The sequence below is a fragment of the Gavialis gangeticus genome, unplaced genomic scaffold (assembly GCF_001723915.1).
Source record: "Gavialis gangeticus isolate Ggan-Ray unplaced genomic scaffold, GavGan_comp1, whole genome shotgun sequence".
Classification (NCBI taxonomy): domain Eukaryota; kingdom Metazoa; phylum Chordata; order Crocodylia; family Gavialidae; genus Gavialis; species Gavialis gangeticus.
Genome location: NW_017729018.1, coordinates 11,707,362 through 11,720,493, shown reverse-complemented (window position 1 = coordinate 11,720,493; position 13,132 = coordinate 11,707,362). Strand labels below are relative to the sequence as shown.

Genomic DNA, 13,132 nt, shown 5'->3' with positions numbered 1-13,132 from the left:
CATTGCACCTGCCCCCTGGCAGAGGAGCCAGAATAAACTAATTAAATCCACTGTACTGGCCGACTCAAGTACTATCCTATAGTGGAGTTATTTACTCTGCTGCAACACATGTGTAGATGATGACTGGGGCAGGTTGGGGCATGAGGGTGCTACCTGCCTGCTAGCCCCATGCAGTAGCACCATCGTGCCCCAGCCAGCCCCTTTGCAGCACGCTGAGCTGGGGTAGAGCAGCTCCGGGCTGGCAGACTGACTGCCTGGGCCCCCTGCCAGCCAGGGCTGCGGCACCCCAGCTCAATGTGCTACGGTCCCAGGCACACGTGTAAACATGATACCAGGGAGCACAGTCAATATAGCCACATGCAGATGAAGGCTTGACCTATTCAGCCCTCTCTCCCTGCTGGCACGTTTGAGTCGATAACCCCACAGACTAACAGAGGCTTCATTTTCATCCAGGCAGCAGTCCTATGTCTTCTCTTCCTGAATCTTTTGGCCAAAACCAGCCTGGTGAGCTCACCAGGGGGTCAAGGGTGGAACATCAAAGCAAATGACCCTTGCATTGTCCCTTAGGTGTTGGGAGATGAACAGCCATCCAAAACCATTGTACTCTTTCCTGCTTGTATGCAGGCAGGCTTTTCCTGAATTCAACTGATGTATCCATGCCATAAACCCCCTTAGACACTGTATTCATAATAAACAAACAGATGCTCCATTTCCATCAGCCGAGGGAATAAATTCCTTCCTTTCTGCACACTTGCCCTTGTTCAGAGAGCAAAGGATGCAACATGCATCCTTTGCAAAGCAAATACAGGCTTTTTTCTCACCAGAGTGAAATGTCACCCTGGGGACAGCGATCAACTTGACAGTTGGATGAGTAGACAGCAGATTTCTTTCTCCAATGCTTTCAGTCTAGTACCTTTTACCAGCATTAAATGCACAAGGTACAGGACAGATTGCAAGCTCTGTGATGCAGGGATCCCAGTCATGACCTGTAACTTTCTACAGCATCAAGCACGGTCCGGCCCTTCTGTGCTGATGCCTCTTGGCGTCACTCCATCACAGTAACTTATTTGAGTTAATTCACCAGCTCTCCATGCAAGGATAGAGAACATGCTTCTATTTATCAAGCTTAGGATTTTCAAAGAAGCTTTATGTAGACTGAAGGTTTTTTTCCTCCCAAACACGAGCTTAAATACATAGAGAGAAACAGACAATACCTTAAAGTACCTCCACCATCAAATTTCCCTTCAAAAAAAGTTAAATAATAGGGCAAGTCTATTTTGCTTCTAATTACTTATACTTCTGTTCCTGCTTGAAGAATTAAAGGCTACAGTGCTGTTCTGTTTGGGCTTTAGGTAGTGCAGAGAAGCATTTTAAATATTCCATATGTATAATTCATGCTTTATTTTGATTTTGATTGCAGGATCAGGTCCCTAGAGTGTACCAGAGATTTACATGAGTAGCTTCTCCTCTGTTTAGTCCCACTCAACCTAATGGAATTATTCCCATTAGTAAGTCCATCTCTATACAGCTAGTCCCATTAAAGGTACCACCTAAATCCAAAAAAACTTTTGCTTCTCACATTAGTAGAGTATTTGCAGGAGTGGAACCACTCAATCTTTGCTCAATATGAGACGTTTGTTGGGAGCTGTCACTCAAAATAGAAAAATGAAATATATATGCTGCTCATTCTAGGTTCTGTGAAGGGAAGGAGGAGTATTTAAGCGACAGACAGTGTTTTCTACCAGAATAGCATATTCCACAGCAGCATGGTGAGTACACTGACAAGTTTAGTATAGCTCATTGGACATCATTAATTAGCTTTGCATATGTTATTGAACTTGACTTTAATTCTTTTAGAGACCATTTCATCTTTTTTTTCCCCATAGGTAAAATGTAAAATGTGCTGCTTGTGAGTAGTTTTACAAAATTGTTGCAACAAATACAATCTTGTACACGATGAGAAAGTACCTCACAGCAAGGGGGATTCTTTATAAAGGAAATTATTTTTAGTTACAAAGATCATAGAATCATAGGAAATGAGGGCTGGAAGGGATCTCAGGAGGTCACTTCTAGTCCAGCCCCCTGCTCAAAGCAGGACTATCCTCAACTACATTATCTCAGCCAAGGCTACATCTAGCTGGGTCTTAAAAACCTCCAAGGTTAGAGAGTCCACCACCTCCCTGGGTAACCTGTTCCAGTGCTTCACCGCCCTCCTAGTGAGAAAGTTTTTTCCTAACATCCAACTTAAACCTCCTTTGTTGCAACATGAACCCATTGCTCCTTGTCCTGTCCTCTGCCCCCACTGAGAACAGCCCAGCTCCATCCTCTTTGTAACCCCCTGCAGGGAGCTGAAGGCTGCTATTCAATCCCCTTTCAGGCTTCTTTTTTCCAGACTGATTCCCTTAGCCGCTCCTCAGAAGTTATGTGCCCCAGCCCCTGAACCAGTTTTGCTGCCCTCTGCTGAACTCTCCAATTTGTCCGCATCCTTTCTATAGTGGGGAAGAGGCGGGCAAAACTGGACACAGTCCTCCAGGTGTGGCCTCACCAGTGCAGAATAGAGGGGAAGAATCACTTCCCTCGATCTGCTGGCAAAGCTCCTACCAATGCAGCCCAGGATGCCATCAGCCTTCTGGCGCATGTCCAGCTTATTATCCACTGTCACCCCCAGGACCTTTTCTGCAGAGATGCTTCTTAGCCAACCAGTCCCAGCCTATACTGGTGCATGGGATTGCTCCATCCCAAGTACAGGATTTTACATTTGTCCTTATTGTACCTCGTGGGATTTCTTTTGGCCCAATCCTCCAACATGTCTAGGTCACTCTGAATCCTAGCCCTGCCCTCCAGCATATCTATTACTCCCCCCAACTCAGTGTCAACTGCACACTTGCTGAGGGTGCACAGCATCCTATCTTCCAGATCATTGATGAAGATATTGTTTTCGGGGGAGCAAATTGGTTGAATACTGACCTGGAATACTACCTTATACTTTCACATTCGAAAACAATCTTCCATTCATATTTCCAATATCATAATATAACAAGTTGCATTTGGCTTTATTGTGAAATTCATCATTCAGAGATCATCACAAATGAGCTCCTACAGTTTGGAAATTAAGTTTTTTGACAAACAGCTTGAAAAAAAGCCATCAAGTATTTGGTTAAAGTGATTAAAATTAGCAAGATGCTAGACAGCAGCTCCTATTGCCCCATTGTAATGAACATCCCATTTTAAAGCCAGTTTTAAACACCTTTGCAGGACGAGAACCTTGAAGATACAACCTGCAGCAACATCAGATCAATTGCCAAGGATCTGACCAACTTAGTGACTTGGGCGCACACTCATGGAACAATATGCAATCAAATCCCAGCCTTGGAAATTGTACAGGGCATGGACCGGCCCACCAGGGACAATTCTGTTCTATGGATATGTGTCACTGGACATGCCTATCACTGGCGCTGCGGCAGGGCACTGTACTTCAGAAGCAGGGAGGAAAGCGTAGAACAGAAGAAGAGGCCCCAAACCTCTGATTCCTGCTCAACAGAGCACAATTTAAGCAAAAAGAGATACAGGGTAAGCTCACTGAAAGCCGATTCTGAGAGCACAGGATGCCACAGCAGATCTCCAGGGATAGCTCAAAAGAAAGAAGCCAATATGTGCTTCATAGCATGTGATATAGCAGTGCCACCAGAAAACCAGAGTGGACTTATTCCTCTGAAAGACAGCAACTCCACAAGACCGCGCTGCACCGCAGAGCAGAACATGCTATTAATGGCTAGCCGTGCCACAACCGACCAAGGTACCGGGCTGACAAAAAGCATGGAGGACCTGCAAGACATCTCTGATGAGGAACAGTTTGAAGCAGAGGAAGGACCCAAAATAAATTGGAATATTCTTTCAGACACACAGAATAAAGAAGACTTGGCTGAGTATGAACTGCAAGTGCAAGGCGATAGGAACAGAGGGAGTAGCCAGGATACGGCCACCCAGACATCTATTTCTGTCTGCAAAGGGAAGGCTGTGACGACCCCCTTTTTACAAGAGATTTTAGAACGCAGCAGTCCAGAGAGCCTGGAAAACCACTGCTTGAATTTAATTGTTCCTCCTCCTGCTAAGTCCAGAAGCAAAACCTCTGGAGCAGGGAATCCCTCTGAATCAGCAGTGTCTAAAGAGCAGTTAACAGCAACTCCCATCCCCAGCATGGAAACTAGGGCCCCGTTTGAGCCCCCTGTATTTAGAGCTTTCCGTGACTCTGCACCACCTGGCGTGGTCCACCAGCTGTGCCCTTCTGAGCACGCTACGTCGGGGACGGGGTTAGTCGGGAATGCTGCCGAAACACCGGGCGGGGAAAGCAAACAGTCAGGATCCCAGACCGCAGCAAGTGCTTTAGCTTCACCTGCTCCAGAGAATGAAAGCGCCAAGGACGGCTTGCCTGCACCTTCAAACAAAAGTAAGAGTGTCTGGAGTTTTATTCCTACATGGGTGGTTTTAAGCTCTTCAGCTGCTGTATTCAACCTTGCGTGGCTTTGTTCAGCCACCCATATCTGTATTTGGATACCTAACAGTGCCTGATGTTCAGAGGTGCTGAGCACCTTGGGTGCTACTAGGCACTTCAAACAAGCCTCATTTCAGAAGACTGGGCCGCAAGTTTGGGTGACCAAACATAGATTTGGCTGGCTAGTATTAGCACCTGTGTTTGAACATTTTGGCCTTTACATTTTACTACAGTATGCTTCAGGGAGATGTGTCGCAGTGTGGTCAAGGAGTCTCACTAGGGCTCTGGGGGTATGTGACTGAGGGCTATTCTGCACTCTCTACTGAACCAAGCTGTAAAATGGGCACCTCCTCAGTAGGGCTGTGGTCAAAGGCAACAAGCCACATCATTCCCTCATGTGCTGTTGGCTACAGAAACAGGCATGCCTTCACCATGCTAGCTCCATGGGCCTTTGATCACATGCATAGTACCAGCTGCACATAAAACTACAGTCCTTGCAGTTAATGGCACCCAGGAGCATGAACTCTGGTCTCAGAAGGAAAGAGAAAGACAAAGTGATTTTTAAAAACAAACCAAGTTCAAACATCACAGGTGCAACTCTGCCTCCACTGAAGTCAGTGGCAAATTTCCCATAAACTTGCATGAGACCAGAGATTCATCCCACATCTTGGAGCCCAAAAGGTATAGATGCAGTTTAATAAAGAGATTTAAAACGTGTTCTGGCCAGGATGTGGGTTTAGCTATTGTTTCTGGTAGTCAAACAATACTCAAGCATTTTTCATTTGTAAAATTCACTCCTTGGTAGAGGCCACTCAGACCGCTTTTCATCAGATATTTTTACATGACACGGTGTCACAAGACTCTTGGTAAGACTATGCTCTTGGACGAAGAACTGAGAACCCTGCCTTGTGGCTGTTTGAAACCCTCCTATGAACAATCACGGTCTGTACAAAAAGACATAATAATTACACCCTGTGCATGTCTAACAAGCAAATACCACTTTTGTCAAATATTGGGAAGTCCATTAGTGAAATGATCCACTTCCTTTCCTAAATGATCAGGTTTTTTTGCCACCTGTGGCTAATCTGCTGGCATACTGGAATCAGTGGCCCATTAAAAATACATTGCTTCAACTTTGGCGATTAGTGCACATTAAATAAGCGAATATTTAATGATGCTATAAAAAGAGCAAGAACATTTGAACCTGTAATCGTCAGCGTGCTTGCAAACTGTTTCACACAATTACAGAGTAGCTGAACATCTCCCTGATTTGAATGTGGGTCGACATTTGCAGACAACTCTGAAAAAAAAAATTGGGAAAGCAGTTTTGGAAGTTGGAGCTCTGCTCCATCCAGCTGCTTAGCATTGTGACTCCATTGAACTGCAGCCTGGCTACCAAGAGCAACCTGAATATGATGTTTACTAGAAACGCACATCTGGATTTTGAAGCAAACCTGTAGCCTCTAGGACTTAATGTCTGGCAGTAAATAGCATATTTGGGCCATTGCTTGCTGCTATGGTGAAGCTTCGTTCATTGGATTTGTATAATTCTTGAGGCCAGCACCTACAAAGTGAGCTAAATGAAAAATCATTGTAGACTTTTGCTGTGTTAGGGCTTGTAACACTGTTGGGAAGTTTGCACATTTCAGTAAAAGAAAACTGAGCGTATAGTTAAGTTAGGTGGTACTTTCAATAGAGTAAAGCTGCCATAGGTTTGACATTGTTTTGAAGAAAAGAAATTAAATGCTGAAATAGCACTCCAGGGCTCATATTCACTTGGAAGTTTATTCAGACTGAGGTAGGATGTGAATTTAAAACACAGTAGGTCTCCCCGAATACTTCCATATGTGGACTCACTCATTCTAGGTGTAGCTAAAGCCTTACAAACAATAAAAAACCCCGACGCACAACTACAGTTTGCATGCATATTGCTGAAATTGGGGAAAAAAAAACAAACCCATCTCTCATCAGACACCACTGTGAAGTCCTCTGAGAGGATCTTTGCAATGATCATTTCTGCCAGACAGCAAGATAAATGGCTTGCAGCTCAATACAGAGCTCAGCTTCCAGTCTCTGCATTTATTGATTCACATGCCATTTCTGTCTTTGCATACACCACTCAGTAGCTTTAGCTACCAACCCCAGCCATCAGCTGCAGGACCCCACCCTGCGCCCACCTCTATTGCACAGACTCTGGCGTGGTGGGGGGAATAAGAAAAGACAAAGATCTATGCAGACCTGGATACCCTAAAGACAACCAAATTTGGGTTGTTTAATATGTGCAGGGAAGTGAGATCATGCAGACATGCAGCAAAGGCAAAAGGCCATGAAAAATGCCTTATAATAGATGGTGTGCTACCTTTTGCACGTGTGACTTACCAAATGGATGTATAGTTATCATCCCTTAGTTCACATTACAACCATGCACTTTTAGGGTGGCTAACATGAGATGGACCACAACAAGACCTTGCATCCAAAAGAAAAGGCAAAAAACAGGATACGTGCACCCTCAACAATTGCCCCTACCAAGAATCCCACTACCAAGCTGCTGCCATATCCATTAAGACCCCCAAGATATATGCCTATGCCTAGTGCACTTTCTGTGATGGGTTTCTCCCTACTCTTTAGGGCATCTGCAGCAGGCAGCAAGGCTTAGATCGTATTCTGGCCCTCTGCAAAAGGAGTGAATTTTTACCCTAAGCAATTTGCTTCTTAGAAAACACCGAACTAGAACGATATGGATGTGCTACTGCCATGACAACCTGAGAAAGAAACTCAGGTGGAATCCTGGCAGTCCTGTTTGAAAAGATGTTTTTATTCACTTTTTCCTACTAGAGACAGGCCCTTTTTTACTTGCAGGCCCTCCGGCTAACTTTTAGCTAACATTTTCTGTTTCATGAACAGAGCTGTATTTCCCTCCTCTTCTGAAGCAGCTTCCATTCTGGCTCACACAGTGAACTATAATCTATATGATGATTAGCATGACACTCTGAACATGTAAGTCAGATCCTGAGGCCTGCATGCCTGTCCTTTCACAGCATCTGATGAAGTGAGCTTGACTGCACAACAGCTTATGCTCTCTCTCCATTTTATTTGGTTAATTTGGTGCATATAGACATTGCCTTATACCTTCACCTGTATGCAGGCCAGCTCCCGTTGCCTTCACTGATCCAAATTTACATGATAAAATATACATCTGAGTGTTTGCAAGTGGAGAAGAAAGTTCATCTGCTGCTTTTGGGATAGCTAAGGTTTGGAATTCGAGGTGCAGCCTTGCAGGCCTTAGTTAGGTGACTGGACCCATAAGGAAGTGCAGTCTGGGTGTGCCCTCAATGAATCATAATCAGACTGGGTAAAAATCACCCCATTCCCAACATGCAGGCAATTCAAGTTCCACCTTAAATCCTATTTTAAAAGGCTGAGGGTGGGTTGAACTTATTGCTGTGCTGGGATGCATTTTACAAGCCACTGAGTGGCATGAATTCACACCTGGCCTAACACTACTCCCATAGAATAAAACAAGCTCAAACCAATATGACCGGGTACAGGAACTCCACTGAGTGACACAGGGCTCCTGGTCTTCTCCAATTAAAAAACCCCCCCCCCCCATTTTCAGTTAAAAAAAAAAAATGTAATTCCAAATCCACATTTTTCCACAATTAAAATGAAATGCTGCTATATACATATCTATATATTAGTTGCATTTCCTTTAAACCACAGAAAATTTTGGATTTGGGATTACTTTTTTTTTTTAAACCGCAAATTGGGGATTTGTTTAAATCGGAGAAAACCAGGCTCCCTGGTGACGAGGACACCGTATTACCTACCACCCGCAGAAGAACAGTGCAGCAGCAAAGGCAGAAATTCCAGCATAGGTGTCAAAGTACAGGCAGGGGTAAAACAGTTCAAGAAGAGGCAGGCAGGAGGACAAGAACCCCAACTTAATGGGATCCTGCTCCCTTTAATCCTTTAGAGGTACGTGAACACAACTCTGCATTTCCCTTACTCTCTAGAGTTGTCTCTTATCTTTTAGAGGTAGTGAGGAAGTCAGAGAGCAAGAGAATCCGTAACATCAGCGACATAAAAATGTTCAGAGACTGGCTGGCATTACATTACCCCTCTGAAAAGCGGGAGATCTTCACGCTGCCGCCAGAAGCCCTCGATAATTACCTAGCCTCGTTCTACACTAACGTCAGGAAGCAGAACGGCGCCGAGTTCTCGGCCAGCTCCTTATTCTTCTTCCAGAGCAGTATAGAGAGGTACCTCAAGGAACACAAGTACGAGTATAGCGTGGTGAAAGGCTTTGAATTCGCAGCATCTCAGGAAGCCTTAAAAGTGAAAGGCCAGCAACTAGCACAAAAAGAGAGGGAGAGAGACTGGAGTATCCTGGAAAACCTGACAGATAGAGACGTCGAGGATCTTCGCAAGAAAGGCATACTCAGCCGAATGCATCCTGAAGGATTCCTGCACTTAATGCTTGTAAACATTGTTAGAGGTTTCGGGGCAAACACGCACCATCAGACCCAGAATCTGTGGTGGGGGCAGGTTTTATTGAAAAAGAACAAGGAGGGAGTAGAGTACTTGGAGTGGAAAGAGAATCTGAATGCAAAGGCAAATCCAGAGGAGTCAGGTCTATGCATATATGCCAAGCCTGATAATCCAGGCAGTTGTCCTGTCTGGGACTATAAGGAGTACGCTAGGAGGAGGCCTTTGGATATGTTTCACGATCATGATCCATTTTACCTCTCTCCTAAACCTTTGTGCTCCATATGGGACCAAATCTGGTACTGTAGAAAATCACTGACCAAAACCAAAATGGAAAAAATGATGAAAGTCATCATCCAGCAAGTTAAAGGATCTGAAAAGAGGTCCACCAAGTAAGAGGGTCAGTTTGATTTCTGCATCCCTATTTTGGGAGAAGTTTTTTTTGGTCCAGTAATTTTAGAATCGTTTAACATGGCAGCACTTAGTATAGGTAGACAGAAACAGCTCCTTTCCTCGGAGTTTGGCATAATGACTTTAAATTGGCTTTAAAATTACCATCACCTTCATTTTCCGATGAAGTGTAGGGCTTCCATCAATAGCAAGAGCCAGAGCAGAATGCATTATTCAACACACAATGCAAGCATGAAACATAATCCCAGATTTAAACCATTAATGTTCTGCTGAATTATTAGCTCAGTGCCTCAGAGAGTAATGTTTATGTTAACAGGGCCCATATTTGAACAATATGGCTAAGAATTACAGGTATGTGCGGTTTAGGGAGGGCTGGAACTGACCCAATTATAAACTGTATTTAGCAGCAGTCTTGTGTAACATCTCCTTTTATAAGGAAAAGCTAAGTAGGTGGAGTTGGCTTGGGGAAGGAGGGGAAGTGATGAAATACCATCAATGGTTGCCACATACTAATCTATAGCTATTCAGAGTGTTTTAAACAGTGTTCAAATTAATTCTCTCTCTCTTTTCTTTTTCTAAGAGGGGGAAGGAATCTTAGATTTACTTCGTTCTGTGTTTTAGGAAGTTACCAAAGCCAGCGAAATGTTTTCTAACAAAAGCTATTTCCTTCAGTCTAGCAGTTCTTGTTTTAGGAGATTATAGCCAATGCTTTGATTTATTCAGAGTTCTTCAATGTCTGTATTTTCTTAAAGTCCGGTTACAATTGTTGGATTGCTGGCATCTCTTAATAAATTCAGTTTGACTTGATCAGCATCGGCCTCCCCAGAGAAGGTGAAATCAGTAGCCCAGAGCTGGCAATCAGGTGGACCAAAAGACTTGCCTGTTCACTCCCACTGCTCCCATCACATTTCCACTAAGATGATCAACCACAGACTTGTCTTCAAGTGGGTCCCATTTGCACTGCAGAGCAGATCATGCAGCTGGAACCCTTTGTGGGAAGCCCTCCTGAGACTCCAGAAACCTAAGATCTCTATGGGTCACTCCTTTGGTAGGGTCCAGTCCCCTCCACAGCAGCATTTAAACTGTAGATCTCAAGAATCCTTTACAAAGGATAAAGTGAGCATTGCTCTCCCCATCAACAAGGCACAGACAGCTGAACTTCCTCAGCTAAGTGCCTAGAAGATCTTAGCTTGCCTTTCCTGCACTTCATGGTGTTATCGCAAAAGCCTGAATCGGAGCAATCTGTCACCAATTTGGGGCACTGTGTGTGTCCCAATGATGCACAGACACACATGCACATATAGGTTCTGGGTAAGAGGCAGCGTGAGCAGGGACCGTTGCCAAACCGATCTGCAAGCCACATGAAATCCAAAAAAGTCAACCCTTTCCCTGGCGGATTGGGTTTTATTAATAAAGAACAAAACAACATGATAACAATCAGCCTTAATCCCTTTTTTTCAGGCCTGGTTGCTTAGTGCACACCCTAGAACAGCGATTCTCAGCCCTTGAGATCCTTTAAAGGGTGTCAAGAAGCCCTAGAAGATAAGCAGAAAAGCTAAGCAGATAGGCACAGGCTCAGACTTGTCCCTGCCTGGCACATCCCCTACATCCACTGTCTGGCCCCTCCGCAAACAGGTCAGCATTGCACTATATAAAGTTAGCATTTGAAATGGGGTGCCACTCCACTCACACATGGTCAAAGACCCACTCCCTTAAAACCTCCCCGCCTAAAGATCACCTCTTGCCTCCCTTATAGTCAGATAAAGTAGGCAGCAGAGCCCAGTTAACCTTTTAGGAGCCAAAAACACGGCTACAAAAAACAGATCCCTGAAATATCAGCATGGGTTGTTATGAGAGGAACCTGCTCAGCAGACAGTTAACAGACAACTTTGAGCAAGGCTTCTGGAAAGACCAGCCCACAGGCCAGGAAAAGAAGTGCCTCAGGCAAGATGCACTTCAACCTTGCTTTCCCAAACTAAAGGCACAGCAGCCTCTACATATTAACCCACCCAAGGGCTCTAGTCCAGTTTCACTCCTGGGCACAGGATGGAAGAAAATGATGCATACCTGACAGGTTAACACCCTGCTGCTAGGTGCTCGGGTATCACGGCAATGAAGGTGATGCAAATGCTTCTATAACCTAAGGAGAGGTCTAGAAGTTCTAAAGATAAGGAGAGCAGCACCAGTTCCTCTAACAAGCTTTGTGCCTCATTCCCTAGCCTGCTTGGACTGAGGGCTCAGGTGCAGCCTGTTTGTACAGGACTTGTCAGCGCATTGCATTTTTTCACATCCCCGTGGTGCTCCTAAGCTAAAAATCTAGTTAAGTGCACTTTGCCTGCCTGGGTAGCATTCTGCCTAGATTTCCTAAGTGAGGGATCTTCAAGGGTTTCATTGCTACTTGGCACAGAGCAAATAAACGGGAGAGCCATTTCATGTGCAGAAGCAGCAAGACACTCAACACCAGCAGTGAAGCAGCGCTAGCAGTCCTGCGGCTTCTCATGGCTCAAATTGGACTAGTAGCTGCAAGCTGCTCCTTAGCCTGGCTAAGTGCAGATGGGCCCTTCCAGGGATGCAGCTGGCCACCGAGCTGGCATGGTCAGAAGTATTCAGCACATGTTCTCGCATTGAAATGCAACCAGAGGAAAAGTGTCCAATGTAATTGTGTCTCAAACAGGCTCGGCATCAATATAGAGAGACCCCTCAACTGCCAGCCTTTCCTCTGCAAGATGAGATCCAGCAACCAAGCTGGACTTTTTCCTTCTCTTTTATTACCCTAACGGTTCTCCAAGCCTTACTTCTCCAGGACCTACACCAACCCGCTGCCACTCCACTGTCTTGCAGCTGAAGCCCCTTAGCCCTCCTGCAGTCTCCTGATTGCCACTTAGCAAACAGCTGGGTGAAAGGGAGGGCCTCCAACCTCCCTCAGCTGTCAGCTTTGGGGTGCTGGGGGGGATAGAGAGTTGGACAGACTTGTTCCTTTTCCTGCTGTTTGAAAGAGATGCGTTTACATACCCAGCGAGCAGAATACATTCGTTTCTCTGCAGCGTTCTGCATAGATGTTCTCCATGGCTTCTCACACCTTAGAGCAAGCTGGATGCTAAGCACACCCGCCTCTTCCACCTCAGAGACTATCTTTTACTTCCAGGCTTTCCATCACTTTACTAGGAGAAATTGCAGTTCTACTTTGCCCTCAGTCTATTGAAATGGTTGAGACTCTCAGGTGCACAGGATGAAACATTTAACCCTTACCTGCATTTGTCCTCCTAGGTGATTTCCAAATGCTTTTTTTGGAGGGCAGGAAGTCCAAAGAGCTAGCAACTGCACTATATGCTAGGTGAGGGCACCTGCTCTCCCTAGAAGGTTTAGATGGCTTAAAAATGGTTTGGGGGTAATCTTTTCAACTGCCTTCTTGTCTAGAGGGATCCCAGCAGGAGATATATAGCTGAAAGAAAAGCATGGGGATTCTCTCCCCCTATTGCATGGCTGATCTCAGAGCTCATGTCTTCAGAGGGCACAAGGAGAATGGAGGTTTAGAGAGACTCAGACTAGACTCCTCTCTTCCACCCATAGGCACTGACTTATATATTTTGCCAGGGAGGGGCCCTAAGGCGTGGATATGTCCAACGCATTTCAGGTGACGGCCCTTGTCCTGAAGGGGGCCAGGGCCCTCCGGCCTCCACTGTTCTCGGGGCCTCTGCTTCCACCTGTAATTTTGCAAAGCTCCTTGCCTTCTCTCTTCTGGTA

The 13,132-nt window shown here is 45.2% G+C and overlaps 1 protein-coding gene across 1 annotated transcript; it reads left to right on the top strand.

Annotated features, from left to right (window-relative positions):
* The first annotated feature begins 407 nt into the window (after positions 1–407).
* LOC109294922 (uncharacterized protein KIAA1958 homolog) lies at positions 408–12,132 on the top strand. The gene is made up of 3 exons (XM_019513511.1): positions 408–1,769; positions 3,256–4,447; positions 8,526–12,132. The coding sequence occupies exons 1-3, from the start codon at positions 1,767–1,769 to the stop codon at positions 9,371–9,373; spliced, it is 2,043 nt and encodes a 680-aa protein (XP_019369056.1). The 5' UTR covers positions 408–1,766; the 3' UTR covers positions 9,374–12,132.
* Positions 12,133–13,132: the final 1,000 nt, after the last annotated feature.

Excerpts from the sequence above, each read along its gene's own strand:
- LOC109294922 (XM_019513511.1), top strand. Across the intron at positions 4,448-8,525 it reads GCCTGCACCTTCAAACAAAA|AGGTAGTGAGGAAGTCAGAG; the intron begins GTAAGAGTGTCT and ends CTTATCTTTTAG.